The following is a 16,463-nucleotide window of genomic DNA, read 5'->3' as shown; positions in this document are numbered from 1 at the left end:
CACACTTCAAAGTCACTAGGTCTGAACATTTCCTGTCAGCTTGTATCATATTTGTAAAACCATTCAAGAAAACAGTTAAGCAGTTTACATATTTTTCATAATAAGTCAGCTCTTCTAAATAACACAACAAACATTAACCTTCATACTGATGCTTGATGATGTTTAAGCATACAACCTTCACTGATTCAACTTTCTCAAAATATTTACATGTCTCAAACCATCTACACTGAAATAAAGTTTAATACTATAGTGAAAGGAACTACAGTAAGGAAACACGTATGTGATTCGGTTACTGTCAGAAACATATTTAAATATAAGTTCAACATAACTCTTACTTCATAATATCAAAGTATTCATTATGACTGTTGTTTAACAATAAAAGAAAACTTTAAACTGAAATCCTTCAAATATTATATCTTTACATTCCTATTACTACTGAAAATTCACTCTTTCAATACAACTACTAGATCAAAAGTTAAACACTTAGGTGTTTTAAAATACAAATACATAGTTACCAAACATTCATCAACTCTTAACATAAGGAAATTTAACTCTTGTCACTGGAAGGCAGTATTGTTGCATGTAGTATAAAGTTAATAAAAGTTGATAAGATCAAAGTTTAATATCTCCTCAGTAGATAGTCACACAACTATGAAACTCATACTATTCTTGTATTTACATGACAAATAACATGATATAACTTGTATAATGATTAGACATTGAATTCACATGAATTCCAGGTTTGGCTCAGATTTGTAGGGAGGCTTCACAAAAGTCCTCAGGAATGTGGGTTATAGTTTATGGCTTTGGTGAGATAAGAGAGTCAAACCTAACTAACCCAAGATAAGCTGCGAAAAGGGACTGTAAAGCAGTAAAGGACATAATCAGCTCTCTTTTAATGGAAGGCTTTTACAGTGAAGCAGCTGCAGGAAGTTTTGAATTTGTCTTAATAGCAAACTACAAGCAGATCACTAAATGAAAAGAAACACAGTTAAGGGTTGTTTTCGGTGGAGAGACAAATTAATCTCTTTATGTCAGTTTACAAGACTTAAATATGTATTTATGAAAGCAGGAGAGTTTGAATAAAATTAATAATTATTTCAGAAAAGAAGCTACACTTTTACTGTTCTCTGTGACTGTCTGAGCTTCTAGACAGTGTCGGCCAAATCTTAATATTTTTCAACAATCAATCAATGAAGCATATTATTGATGAAGAAATGTCTTTATAGAGAGAGGATGAGGAAGAGGAGGAGTGGTGTGTCTGTGGCGGAGCAGCTGTCCTGCTGTTCTTTGTGTCAGGAGGACGTCCTGAAGGATCCAGTCTCTACCAGTTGTGGACACTGGTTCTGCAGACAGTGCATCAACTCATACTGGGACCAGTCTGCTTCATCAGGAGACTTCTCCTGTCCTCAGTGTGGAAAAAGATCCAGGACAAGATCTGGACTGCAGACAGACAGTCAGACCATCACTGTACAAAGTAAGACTGATTGTATTTGTGTTGGTAATAGTGAATAATTGTCAGCATGTCTCTCTTTAATCTCACATGTTTTCTCTGTTTTAGTGAATGTTGCTTTCTGGGAGGTTGAACATGAACATAAGATCAGTATGAGGAGGAGATGTGAACATGTGACTGAAGGAACTGATGAAGCAGGAAGTGAAACCCTCCTCAACAGCATCTACACTGAGCTCTACATCACAGAGGGACAGAGTGAAGAGGTGAATACCCAACATGAAGTGAGGCAGCTTGAGACAGCTTCCAAGATGAAGATCCTCCATGACACTCCAATCAGGTGTCACAACATCTTTAAAGTCTTACCTGACCAACAGAGACACATCAGAGTCGTTATGACAAGTGGCGTCGCTGGTGTTGGAAAAACCTTCACAGTAAAGAAGTTTACTCTGGACTGGGCAGAGGGCTTGGAAAACCAAGATGTCAGTCTGGTGATTCTCTTTTCATTCAGGGAGCTGAACTTGATCAAAAATGAGCAGTACAGTCTTCTCATGCTGATCCATGATTTCCATCCAACATTGAAGAAGGTCACAGCAGAGAAGCTGGCTGTCTGTAAAGTTTTGTTCATCTTTGACGGCCTGGATGAAAGCAGACTTTCATTAGATTTCAAGAACAGGAAGGTCGTGTCTGATGTCACACAGAAGTCATCAGTCAACATGCTGTTGACAAACCTCTTCATGGGGAATCTACTTCCCTCAGCTCTCATCTGGATAACTTCCCGACCTGCAGCAGCCAATCAGATCCCTCCTACATGTGTTAACAGGGTAACAGAAGTACGAGGCTTCACTGACGCCCAAAAGGAGGAGTATTTCAGGAGGAGATTCAGTGATGAAGATCTCTTCAGCAAAATAATCTCACACATTAAGACATCCAGGAGCCTCCACATCATGTGTCACATCCCAGTCTTCTGCTGGATCACTGCTACAGTTCTGGAGCACATGTTGACTACAGACCAGAGAGGAGAGCTGCCCAAGACCCTGACTGACATGTACTCACACTTCCTGCTGGTTCAGACAAAGAGGAAGAAGCACAAGTATAATGAGGGACATGAGATGAGTCCACAGGAGCTGACGAAGGCTGACAGGGAAGTTCTTCTGAAGCTGGGGAGGCTGGCGTTTGAACAACTGGAGAAAGGAAACATCATATTCTACCAAGAAGACCTGGAGCAGTGTGGTCTTGATGTCACAGAGGCCTCGGTGTACTCAGGATTTTGTACAGAGATCCTCAAAACAGAGAGTGTGATCTTCCAGAAAACAGTCTACAGCTTTGTTCATCTGAGTGTTCAGGAGTTTCTGGCTGCAGTCTACATGTACCACTGTTACACCAGCAGGAACACGAGGGTACTGAACGCCTTCCTGGGAAAAAAATACAGTCACTCATCCCTGGATGTCTTCTTGATGAAAGCTATGGAGAAATCTCTTAGAAGTAAAAATGGCCACCTGGACCTGTTTGTTCGCTTCCTTCATGGCCTCTATGTGAAGTCCAGCCAGAGTCTCTTAGGAGGCCTGCTGGGTCAGACAGAGAACAGTCCAGAAATCATCCAGAGAGCCATCAACAGCATGAAGAAGAGGAACATCTCTGTTTCTCCTGACAGAAGCATCAACATCTTCCATTGTCTAATGGAGATGAACGACCGCTCAGTACATCAGGAGATCCAAGAGTTCCTGAAGTCAGAGAACAGATCAAAGAAGAAACTTTCTATGATCCACTGCTCGGCTCTGGCCTACATGCTGCAGATGTCCGAGGAGGTTCTGGATGAGTTGGACCTGAAGAAGTACAACACATCAGAGGAGGGACGACGGAGACTGATCCCAGTTGTGAGGAACTGCAGAAAGGCTGTGTAAGTCCAGATATGATTATCAACATTATAAATCAATCACTGCAGAACACACATACATCTCTCATGTCCAGCTGCTCAGTCCAAAAAGTTTTAGATACTTCCTGTTGCCTCTGTACCCAACTCTGAAGAGCTCATTTGGTCTCCAAACGATGTATTCTTTGTACCAGTAAGAAAGATAAACATTTTTAAGGGAATGTTTAACAGTGTTGAGAGCGAATGTGAAACAAAAATATTAATATTATAAAGCCAATACTACATCAATCATATCAATGTTACAGTAAAGTGTAATGTAAATGTATAGTGCATGCTGTAAAGTGTGAATCACTTTACATTAGAGATACACCGATGTGGAATTTCAGGGCCGAAAACAACCAATAATTATCAGTTTGTTGTGTCTGATACCAATACAGTAACCGGTATTGGTAATCTTAAAACAATGCAAGTTATTTTTGTTTGTAAGTTAAACTGGCCTTTTGCAAAGAGTCATCAACACAGAGAGCAGAGGATAGAAAGGCAAGAGAGGCAGGACTGTACAGACTATTAACTCATGAAAGAAACTCATGATAAATGATGCACAAATCAAAAGAGTGCCTGAAATCAAATTTCTTGGAGTAATAATAGACAAGATATAGAATGAATGAACAAAGAGGTGGACTGGAATAATATGATTTGGTACAGTGTCTTTTTGACTTGTGTTGTTTTTGTTTGTAGTTATTGTTTCTTTGCAAGTTATATTTATTCTCTTGTGTTGCTTTGAATGTTTTTTGGCTTTGATTTGATTGATAAAGTAGTCAAAAAGGGGGGTAGGACTAGAAAAGTTCTTTACTTCACCCTACGCCCTTTTCGAACATTGAAAGGTTATTATGTGTTTGTGTTGCTTACTGAAAGTTTGCTGCTATTTTTGTTTTTTGTTTTGTTTTGTTTCGCTGCCTATATATTTTATTTTGTTCTTTTAACATGTTCGAAATGAAAATAATCTAATCTAATCTAATCTAATCTAATCTAAAAAAGACTGCTATAATCTACTCTAAAACCATGTCTGCTCTGTTACTCTCAGTCTGCTCCAGTACCAACACAAGACCTGACCTTAAAAAACTCCCTGTTCACAACCAGGTTTACAATAATGTCACTAGTCCACAGTCACTGTAAAAAGGCTCTGCATTATCGGACACAATTATTGGCTGGAATTCAATTACCAAAACAATAAACATACAGTAGTTACATTTTCTCATTTTTTGGCCAATAAAATATCAGCCACTGACATATCATACATCCCTCCTTTACATACATGCACATAGTAAAACTTACAAACTATTAAAGTGTGTTCAGCTTGTGTTACAGCTGCTTGTTGCCAAAATTGTAAACCAGTTATTCTCACAACAATTGTTCTTCAGTTGTAACCAAAACTTTGAGAGCAAGAAAATCTTTGTAGTCGATGTGTTTACACTTATGAACACAGTTATTCTGTTTAATTATAAACAATGTTACATTTTACAGTTTATCCTTCACGTCATAGTTTTAATACAAATCCAGCAAAAGAACTTCAGGACTTAAGGATTTGTGTTTTGACAGTCAGCATTTTATCACAACAGACAGCATTTTACCATATATGCACTATATGGAACTGCTTAGCCCCCACAACACAATTTGCTTTGTCATCAAAATGCATAGTGTCTATATTTATCATAGAGGTGTTTGATTTTAACATATTTAAATATAATATAATTTGTAATAACAGGCTTAAGGACTGTGGACTCTCAGAGACTCACTGTGAAGTTGTGGCCTCAGCTCTGAAGTCCAACCCCTCCCATCTCAGAGAGCTTGACCTGAGTGGAAACTCCAACCTGAAGGACTCAGGATTGATTCTGTCTGCTGGACTGGAGAGTCCAAACTGTAGACTGGAGACTCTGAGGTCAGTTCACAGACTGTGTTTTCCTCTTGTACATCTTGTATAGACCCAGTTATTTAAATTCATAATAGAAGTTTCACATTTAATTTGATTCATTTGTATTTCACAAATCACTAAAATGTTTAAAATCCAAAATGCCTGAACAGTTGGTTTCACTTTGAATTTAGTCTACAATCAAAAGGGTCTGATATTTGTAAGAAATTATTGAAATTATTGGACAACTTTATGTTAGACCAATTTAATATTTAATATTTTTTGGTATGTGTGTGAAACTCAAATCTATAAACCAAATGGGAAAAAAGTTCAAGACTTTCATTGCATATTCATGAATGATGTCTTAATTAAACATTGAGAACACACTATTTTTAGGAACTTATACATAAAGTCTCTCTCACACACACTTTAAAACTCTCATACAGGAGTACAGACAAAGAGAGCAAATCATATTTCCAAATGCAGTTTGTATCTCAAGTCGTGTTTTAGCTGCTACACTTCAACATGTGCATGATGCTTCCTGGCAGAAAATGATCTTACTTTGTGTAGCTGCACCACCAGTTAAGAGGGAAGTCATGTGAAAGTCTGGTGTTTGGCACTGATCACAGTCAGTCAGCAGTGATGATGAGAGTAAATCTGTGGTTGGAAATAAGTTCCTCAGTAGGAGGAAAATATTATTTTTTCTGTATATGCTCAAGTTCTGTAGTGTTTTAATGAAATTACACTTAATTGTTACCATTTACAGGAAGAAGATAAATAAAAGTAATACATAAGCTTTTAATCCATCATGTTTAATTTGATCCATTTTACAGTCAGCAGCATTTTATTGAGCTTTGTTGACATGAATAGGTGTCTGAATGTTGTTGTGTCCATGGAGGCCATTTATGAGATCAGTGTAGATCAGAGGAGAAAAAAAAGAAAGAGAGAGAGAGAAACTTCCTATTCATTCTGTATTTTGTTTGTGATTTTGAATGAATCAATTGATTTTGATGTAAAAAAAAAAAAACAAAAAAAAAAAACGGTGAGAGCTGCATCAACCAGATGTTGTTCTTCGTAGATTGTCACATCTCAGTAGCCAATGGGATTGTTTACATGAATCACGTGACACAGACAGCGCGGAATATCTAAACACAGAGCATCGCTCAACTTTAGCTCATAGTTCTGAGTGACAGAACAAACATCGGAATTCAACATGATGGAATAAAAGCGGTAAGATTCATATTATTGTTGTTGAAAGTTCAATCAGTGAAAACGAGTCAGTGACAGTGAAAACATAAACGATGGACAGATAAATAACGGTTTGCTACAGATGGTAGTTGGCCAGCTAACGTTAGCATGGCGCTGGGCAAGTTCACGTTTATCCTACTAATTGCAAGTAAATTACACATTATTATTAAAAGAAAATAACATGCAGATAGATGTTTAATTGTGTCCTGTAGGCTGTAGACTTAACTGTTGGCCCGTGCGCCCGGTGGGTGTATGAACAGGCTGAATATACTGTACATAACCACCTAATATATGTAAATGAAGTAACGACATTTTTTTTTACCATTTAATATTTATCTCATCACTCCTCGCACTCTTCACTTCTTAACACTATTTCAATCCTGTTTACAGAAACGGATTCACCTGTATATAGTCATTCCTTGTGTATATTTCTGAGGATTGTTGTGTTGTTATTCTGTGTAAGAACATTGAGAGCCACTAAAGCGGAGTCAAACTGCTTGTATGTGTAAACATATTTGGCCAATAAAGATGATTCTGATTCTGATTTGTAGGATAAAGTTACGGGTTATTTGCCATTGAAGGCTCCAGCAATTTTGTGTTAATAATTAAGTGTTAATTAGTTGTTAGGTTTGTCCAATACATCTAGTCTGATCTAATTAACCTCTTAAGCCCTAGGCCTCTGACTCAGGCCCCTGCTCGAAAATGGCATACTCATAATGAATACAGTATATCTCTGCAACTACAAGGTTTATATGAACACTTTTTATATCATAATAAAGGTAACACGTGTGAGATTTGTGCAGAGGTGTAAGTATCAGTATAGATGTTACTGGGTCAGAGTAAATGAAGATGGAACATGGCATAAATGAAAGATTTCATTTTCACCTAAAAAAAACCCCCAACTTAACAGTATTATAGTAAATATCCCCTTTGAAATTATGCAGTTGCAGCCCAAAACCTCTAGTAAACCATAAAACAATATGTGAACATTACCTGTCCCAAAAATGATGCTAAGAAGGTGAAGCAGAGCAAAGTTAGAGAAGTTTTAGTGGAGAAAAAATTCCGAATTAGCTATTTGTAATTACATCAAATGTAATGTAATCTTAATGTAATCTGAGCAACGATCTCAGCTAACCTGAGCAATAGGCATCAATATCTCCGGAAACCATTGGTCGATTTGGACCATATTTGGACGGTTTAGGCCTCTAATCAAAGCTCACAAACTCCGCTATCGATTGCTTTTGACTGATCTGTGTCAGTTCACCACAACTACTATTCAACCACTAGATGGAGACATAGACCGTGTGTTCGCATGGAAGACTTAGACGATGGCCGACTTCACTCTGTCCTTCCTACCGGGAGAGTGGATACAGAAAGGCTGTAATCAACTCAATATGACCCAGAGACATTGGAGTAGCCATTACTGGTGGTTTTATGCGGCCAGACGCAACTTTTGATTACAAAAATAGAAAAAGTAAGACACAATTTGTAGTTGTTAATGTAAAAACGGAAGTTTTTCTATATTTCTTCGACGTTTTTTCCAGTGAGTTTTGGTCGGATAGTGATAGCGTGAAATGAAAGATATCGGGGCGCTTTTTGTTATACGCTCACAGTTGCTTGCTGTTTGATTTGTGTTTCGTTTAGGTAGAAATGCTTACGCTAGCTTACTAGCCGAGCTTCTTCTGAACAAAACGGTACGTGGTGTGATTATGTTCTTCCGTGTTAAATGCCCTGTGACGCGTTTGCTTCTACGACGGCAGCGCTGCTCCCGCTGGCGGGGGCGCTCGGGCTGTCCTCTAGTGAAGCTGGAAGTTGTGCAGCTGTTTGCTGTGTTTAATGCTTTGGATATTGGCGGCCAGTTGTTGAATAGCAACAGACGGGAGCTCTGTAATTTCTAAATTAAGTCATTATTTGTGTTATTTATCATTTAAGTAACCTGGTGTTTGCTTATTTTTTCTTTTAACTCCTAATGTAGTCTACTCTTATTTTGTGTCAAACATAGGTAATGGTAAATGGTAAAATGATGTTACTTTATGTACAGTACATAATGTATAGTAGGTGTTTATCTACAGTATATAACTTGCAACCTGCTCAGATATACAATAGTGAGTGAAATATTACACATTTTGTATTTTAGACTAAAATAAATGTATATAATTTGTTGGTACAGTGGACATTACAGTGTAACAATGTAAATGTGAAACAGGTTACCCCAATCTCCCCACAACAGATATCATCTGGTTAGTTTTATACAAAACAATCTGCAGACCTGATCTATATGATAGAGTGACGTGTGTTTACTGTAGCTAACGTTAGTCCAGCTGCTGGAAACAGCTGCTCAGCTGGACGGATGTCCCGGGGACGAAACAATACTGTTGCTGTGACTTTATCTGTCCATTTACTGTCACCGCTAAAATGCATTTATACTCAGATCAGGGGAGTGTCGCTTAGACAGTTCATCACTTTTGTGTTGATTTTGTTGGAAGCATGTGTAATTAGAGTCCTGCTGTCTGACAGTCAGCTCTCAGCCTGCATTAACCGAGCAGCTGCTTCTGTTCAACATGTTAGTTTAGCGTTAGCATGAGCCTCAGATAGCTAAACCGCACAGCCGCCAGACAACAACTCCGTGGAGTTTTCACAGCTTTATGCTTCAGAGTTCAACCAGACGACACAGTGAGCAGATTGAGGCTCACTGCGAGTCTGCAACTGTTTTCCTTCGTCGGAAGGCAGGGAGGTGCGTTCGTTTTACAGCTTGTGCGGCCCTTACGGGCGGTCACCAGAAACACCTGTAACTCAATCAGTTGAATTATTAATGGCAATTAACCCATAATCGATCAATCATTGACATCCCTAATTTATATCATCTATTTCTTCTATACCAGTAGGCTCAATTTGCAGCATAGCCAAGCCTATGTGAAATTTCTTAATAACCTAAACATGGATGAGGGTGGATGTGTTTTAAGGCACCACAGTTGAATAAGTACAAAATAATCCATGTTCTTCTATCAAAATGAAACTTAGTAATATACACTCTCATCCAATGTGTTTCTGTATTATAACCTTTAATTTTTATTATGAAATTATGCAAATTAGGCAAACTCATGTAATAAGTCAGAACAAATATAATTATTTCATGTGCATTGTCTTCGCTTAATCTCATGTGTATAATAATCATTAATAAATAAGAAAATATAAATGTACAGTGGGGGAAATAAGTATTCAACACATCAACCTTTTTTCAGGAGACATATTTCCAGTGCAGCTATTCATATGAAATTAAGAGCAGACATTGGTATTTAATCAATAAGGCAACACAGCTAAAGAAATCATAACATCCCAATCAACAAAACACTTATGTGCATTGAATTGGAATGACACAGGACAAAAGTATTGAACAGGCAGTAAGAAAAAGCACGGAACCAGGTGATTCCATTAATTAGTCCTCTTACCTGTGCTAATTACAATCAGCTGGGTTAGTGCATGTGGCTGTTAGCACTTCCACTCTTTTAAAAAGGGTTAGACATCTGTGAAGATATTATTTGTTACCAAGCTGTCATGCAAGAACCATCTCATGATGATTAGAGACAAAACCTTCACAACAAGATTGTTGAGCAACAGGAATGGCACAGGTTAATGACTGATTTCTCAACTCCTAAATGTTCCCATAAGCACCATTGGCACCATTATCTGCAAGTGGAAGCAGCTTCACTCCACCATCAACCGGCTACACACAGGAGCTCCTCACAAGATTGCTGACCGAGCAGTAAGAAAATGAGTCAGAAGAGTAGCCCAAGATCCAAGGACCAGTCAAAAAGAGCTCCATGATTATGTGTGAAGTGGTGCTGAAATCTCATAATTTTACATCTTGTGTTATTTGTTTAGCAGGCGTCAAGTAATATAGGTTTACAAATTACAGGTGAATAACATGACCTGGCTGCGCCTTGAAAAAAATTTCACTGAAAAGTTTTTTTTTTTTTTTCTGTAATCCCTGTGAGATTAATATAATGTAAAAGTTGTGGTGGCACTAAACTGCAGACATAAGGATGATGTTATGTTGATCCACACTGAGTATCTTACTATTAACGTCTATTTTCTTCTTCAGTGGTTTAATCTATTGACTGTATCAGAGCTGCAGATTTGAGACCTTAATATAAGATGAAAAAGCTGCACTGGCTAATTCACTGTTAAGTCACTGTGTGTTTATTGAAGTAGCAGCATGTTGTCATTAATATTAATGAAGCTCTTTTTCACTGTTTGTATTTGACAGTTTTTAACCTGCATCCTGTTGGGTTCAGGTGTTTGGAGTTTCCATTTTCTAAACTTGTTCATTCTAAACCTTCTTCAGCTCTTAACAGATTATGAAACATTGAATGATTTCAAACACAATAATCTCATGGATGCTGAAGAGAAAATTTTTTTTTGACTTAACTTTTTTCTACTGGTGTCCAACGACGAGCGCCGAGGCATGAAGTCACCTCGGGGGGTCTGGAGGCATGCCCCCCCTGGAAAATCTTTTTTTAAATGATGCAATTTGGTGCATTCTGGTCATGATTTTTATTCCTGGCAAAGGCACCAATTTATACATGAAAAGCATAAAATAAAATATTTGACCTTCATAAAGTATGCTATTTCTCTCCTTACTGACAAAACACTCGTAGGCCTACTTATTTTAACTATTCAACTATATTTTAGAATAAAAATAACACAAATATCTGTACTTATTATCTTTATCAACTTTAAACTTTTCATGTTAACATATGTGACTGAACACTGATAATCAATAGTCTTATTGATCCTCCTTATCGGTTTGGTTCCTTATCAATACTAAATAAGTCCTTTTTAAAAAAATAAATTATTTTAAAAAAGGATAAATTCAGAACAGGATTAGAATTTATTTATATTATAAATATAACTAAACATTGTTTCTAGAGCAGCAACAGTCATGTTTACAACAGCAAAGTCACTTTATAAACTCAATTATATCTCTGGAAACAAATGTAAAATGTCAATAAAATAAATAATATTCCTGACATGAAAATACTGAGTGAAGTTTAGAAAGAAAGAAGAAGACAGACATCAGTCAGTATCAGTCCTTCCTCCTGTCCTCCTCCTCCTCCCTCTGCTGCTGATGTGATTGACTGCTGCAGGTACCGCTGGTAGAGAGGAGAGGCTGCTTTGTCTCAGCCAGCAGCTGAGTTTACAAGAATGAGCCAAATTTGAAGATTGGTGGCAAACTAAGCTAAACAGTTAGACTACATACAGACAGCTTTAGTTTTAGCTTGTTGCTAACAATTAGCTAACAATTAGCTACTCGCTAAGGTGTTATTGCACTTAAGAAGTAACGAGCGTAGATGTCGTCAACTCGAGTAATCTTCACTTCACATGTGATCTGCTGTTCACTGACTTTGCTCTGTGTGTGTGTGTGTGTGTGTGTGTGTGTGTGCATGTGTTTGTGTTTGTGTTTGTGTGTGTGTGTGTATGCGTGTCTGTGTGTGTGTGTGTGTGTGTGGAGGAGAGGCTGCAGTTTGAGAATAAATTACACCAAAACATTAAAAAGTGCTGATAAAAGAACTAACATCGGAGCTTATCAATACTACAGTCTTTAATCATTTATCCTCGGGGCTCGTTTAATACCGGGTTTCGGTACCCATCCCTACAGAGAAATAAGTGCACATTAAATAAAATTGCCATACCTTTGATTATTTTGGAGAAAACAGACGTATAAATCGATGCATAAACAACCGCAGGAAGCTGGAACAAGCGTTGATGTCTGGAACAACGAGTGTCTCTTTCCCTCGCCGTTTAATTGTTTACAAAGTGAAAAAAGCAGAAATGTGGTGGCAGAGTAAAATCTTTTTTGTGTTAGTGGTAAAAATAAACAGACTATGATGGAACAAATAATTCACTTTTGATGGAAATCCGTCTGTAGACGGAGCTCTTGCACCTATGTAATCTGCTTCTAACGCTACATGATTTCTTCTTTATTCAGATTGAAGAGCTGCAGTTTGTCAAAGATCAGCTGTGCTTCTCTGCTCTCAGCTCTGAAGTCCAACCCCTCCCACCTGAGAGAGCTGGAGCTGAGTGACAACGAGAGTCGGGACGGTTCAGAAAGGAATCTGCAGTTTGATTTTCTGGAGAGTCCAGACTGTAGACTGGAGACTCTGAGGTCAGACACCATTTCTTACTTCTGTGCTGAGATTAATATGATGTGAAAGTTGTGGTGACACTAAACTGCAGACATAAGGATGATTTTTATGAGGTAAAATCTCCTTCAGATTTACACATTCAAATGTTGTTTTCAAACATTTAAATACTATTTAAAGCCTCCCTCCAGTGTATTTTGGTATTTTTGAGACATTTCATATTTTTCTGAGTCATTTTCTGACCATGTTGATTAGCCACAATGTTCACCAAATATTTGTGGACAAATAACTTAATTTTGTGCTCAAAGATCAAAAATGTCAGCTGTTGTTAAAACTGAACAGTGACGTATGACTATAGTAGAACGCTGCAGTCATACGTCATCCTCATAAAATCCCTTTGTTTTTGTGAGCGTCACATAGGCTACTGATACAGTATCAGGCGCCTGTGTTTCATACTAAATAGTCTACTGGATGCAGACGTGCTGCAACAACAGATTAATGCTTAGAATATAAATCATTTATTTCAGTTAAACACTCTCCAACCAACATGTGCACAGAAAATAAGGTTTAATGTGGTTAAAGCAGGAAAGTCAGTAAATCAGTGTGCAGTGATGTATAAATGAATGTGGGTGATTGTTACAGTATCTGTTGTCCACAGCTGTTTATACTGTATGAAAAGCTTCTCCTTCACTTGATTAAATCCCTGCAGCATCTGAAGTCAGCAGGACTGATATGTTGATAAATCTGCAGCCTCTGAGAAGTGCTGCGCCAGAGCGCAGTGCCGTTACGCACCACCGTTCACTGTGTTTACCTTCATTAAATCTCCTGATGACACCAGGCTGCTACAGTAGAAACACACACACCTTTACACACATCAGTCTGGTCGGTTATAATTCGATATTCTGCTTTTTTATGAAGGAGACGTCGGGTTAGCGGGGCTCATCAGCCTCTTCTACGCCTTTCTTTTTAGCCAAAGTAGCGTCTCATGTTTTATCCTTGAGAGACATTACGATGCAAACGCTGTTGTGTAACATTAATTACTAAACTATGTGACCGTGTACGAGGTGAGATACATTAGGCTATAATTATTGCTGAAATAGCGTCGGTCCGATGGTCTATAATCATATAAACAGCTTCACCAAATACTTCTTTAAAATTTCTACCGTTATTATATTAAGTGATGAAAAAACTGCTCCATCTGTCTTTGGCTGCAGATTTGTGGTGATGTGTGTTCATGTCGTGACGCTCTGAACCATCCAGACATTTCCTGAAGAAAAGCTTTCCGTTTGTTGAGCTGTCGTTATCACGTTTAACTGTGATTGACACAAGTGTTTCACAGCTATGAGACCAGTGATGTGACTGGCTGAGAGAGTATTTATTAATCACCACACCAGTTGATCTATATTCACTCAGCCCTTTTACATGTTGCACTGCTGCACATACATGAACCAAAACAGCAGGTGACAGGTGCGCATGAAGACGTCCACACAGTCCGTGTGCCTGAGACCTACCACGCTGCACTTTGCATTTATTATTAAATTTCAACTGAGGGTGAAAAATATTGAAGTGAGGTTGCAATGCATGCTTTTACATCCACGTAGAACCAGACCTGAGGAAGAAAAGTTACGAACATTTACTATAAAATAAAGCAAGATGTCATTGTTTAGGATACACGATCCATCAATAAAGAAACCATCGTCTGATTTCATCTATGGATTTCACATATCTCTGTTACTGACATGTAATCTCGTCTATATAGCTGATGCTGTAGTAAGTGAACAGGTTAGGCTATAATATCACTACCATTGCGACACATCACCAGTGCTCTAGAATGGCAATCTGGTTGCCATGGTAACGGATTACGTCCAACTATTAACCACACCGCCATTTAACCGTTAAACAGGAAGTAACACTGGCTGGAGTGGGGCTTTAAGTATTTAATTTTAAACCATAGTTAACAATTTAAAAACATACTTTCAAACATTCAGATCTTTGTTTTAAATCAATTTTGATAACATTAAAACATCTGTGACCACATAGACTTTATAGTGATCCACACTGAGCATCTTCTTGGTCTTCATATTTAATATAAGATGAAAAAGCTGCACTGGCTAATTCACTGTTAAGTCACTGTGTGTTTATTGAAGTAGCAGCATGTTGTCATTAATATTAATGAAGCTCTTTTTCACTGTTTGTATTTGACAGTTTTTAACCTGCATCCTGTTGGGTTCAGGTGTTTGGAGTTTCCATTTTCTAAACTTGTTCATTCTAAACCTTCTTTAGCTCTGAACAGATTATGAAACATTGAATGATTTCAAACACAATAATCTCATGGATGCTGAAGAGAAAAATTTTTTTTGACTGAACTTTTTTCTACTGGTGTCCAACGACGAGCGCCGAGGCATGAAGTCACCTCGGGGGGTCTGGAGGCATGCCCCCCCGAAAAATCTTTTTTTAAATGATGAAATTTGGTGCATTCTGGTCATGATTTTTATTCCTGGCAAAGGCACCAATTTATACATGAAAAGCATAAAATAAAATATTTTACCCTCAAAAAGTATGCTATTTCTCTCCTTACTGATAAAACACTTGTAGGCCTACTTATTTTAACTATTCAACTATATTTTAGAATAAAAATAGCACAAATATCTGAACTTATTATCTTTATCAACTTTAAAGGCAACCAGAATCTACATCAGTCAGTAAAAGAAAAAAGTTAAAATTCTTGTTGCTTTCATGTTAACATGACAATCAATAGTCTTATTGATCCTCCTTATTGGTTTGGTTCTTTATCAATACTGTTATTGGTTCTTTATCAATACTAAATAAATGCTTTTTAAAAAAATAATTGTTTTAAAAAAGAATGAATTCAGACAGGATTAGAATTTATTTATATTATTAAATATAACTAAACATTGTTTCTAGAGCAGCAAGAGGTATGTGTGTGTGTGTGTGTGTGTGTGTGTGTGTGTGTGTGTGTGTGTGTGTGTGTGTGTGTGGGTGGAGGAGAGGCTGCAGTTTGAGAATAAATTACACCAAAACATTAAAAAGTGCTGATAAAAGAACGGGTAACATCGGAGCTTATCAATACTACAGTCTTTAATAATTTATCCTCGGGGCTCGTTTAATACCGGGTTTCGGTACCCATCCCTACAGAGAAATAAGTGCACATTAAATAAAACTGACATACCTTTGATTATTTTGGAGAAAACAGACGTATAAATCGATGCATAAACAACCGCAGGAAGGTGGAACAAGCGTTGATGTCTGGAACAACGAACGTCTCTTTCCCTCGCCGTTTAATTGTTTACAAAGTGAAAAAAGCAGAAATGTGGTGGCAGAGTAAAATCTTTTTTGTGTTAGTGGTAAAAATAAACAGACTATGATGGAACAAATAATTCACTGTTGATGGAAATCCGTCTGTAGACGGAGCTCTTGCACCCATGTAATCTGCTTCTAACGCTACATGATTTCTTCTTTATTCAGATTGAAGAGCTGCAGTTTGTCAGAGATCAGCTGTGCTTCTCTGCTCTCAGCTCTGAAGTCCAACCCCTCCCATCTGAGAGAGCTGAATCTGACTAACAACGAGAGTCGGGACGGTTCAGAAAGGAATCTGCAGTTTGATTTTCTGGCGAGTCCAGACTGTAGACTGGAGACTCTGAGGTCAGACACCATTTCTTACCTCTGTGCTGAGATTAATATGATGTGAAAGTTGTGGTGACACTAAACTGCAGACATAAGGATAATTTTTATGAGGTAAAATCTCCTTCAGATTTACACATTCAAATGTTGTTTTCAAACATTTAAATAGTATTTAAAGCCTCCCTCCAGTGTATTTTG

At 37.7% G+C, this 16,463-nt stretch overlaps 1 protein-coding gene across 9 annotated transcripts in view; it reads left to right on the top strand.

The window, feature by feature from the left end:
• Window positions 1–16,463, top strand: part of LOC121892194 (NACHT, LRR and PYD domains-containing protein 14-like) — a 79,089-nt gene that overhangs the window by 21,155 nt on the left and 41,471 nt on the right. For 8 of the 9 annotated variants that reach the window (XM_042405092.1, XM_042405088.1, XM_042405087.1 and 5 more), the window contains 5 exons: window positions 1,230–1,477; window positions 1,562–3,350; window positions 5,089–5,262; window positions 12,470–12,646; window positions 16,110–16,286. In XM_042405092.1, coding sequence (XP_042261026.1) covers window positions 1,230–1,477; window positions 1,562–3,350; window positions 5,089–5,262; window positions 12,470–12,646; window positions 16,110–16,286 — 2,565 coding nt within the window. The remainder of the gene's footprint in view (window positions 1–1,229; window positions 1,478–1,561; window positions 3,351–5,088; window positions 5,263–12,469; window positions 12,647–16,109; window positions 16,287–16,463) is intronic. The other variant, XM_042405091.1, reaches the window with a different exon arrangement.

Source organism: Thunnus maccoyii, chromosome 24 (assembly GCF_910596095.1).
Source record: "Thunnus maccoyii chromosome 24, fThuMac1.1, whole genome shotgun sequence".
Lineage (NCBI taxonomy): Eukaryota > Metazoa > Chordata > Actinopteri > Scombriformes > Scombridae > Thunnus > Thunnus maccoyii.
Note: the sequence above shows the minus strand (reverse complement) of the source record. Positions and strands in the feature narration are given on the sequence as shown.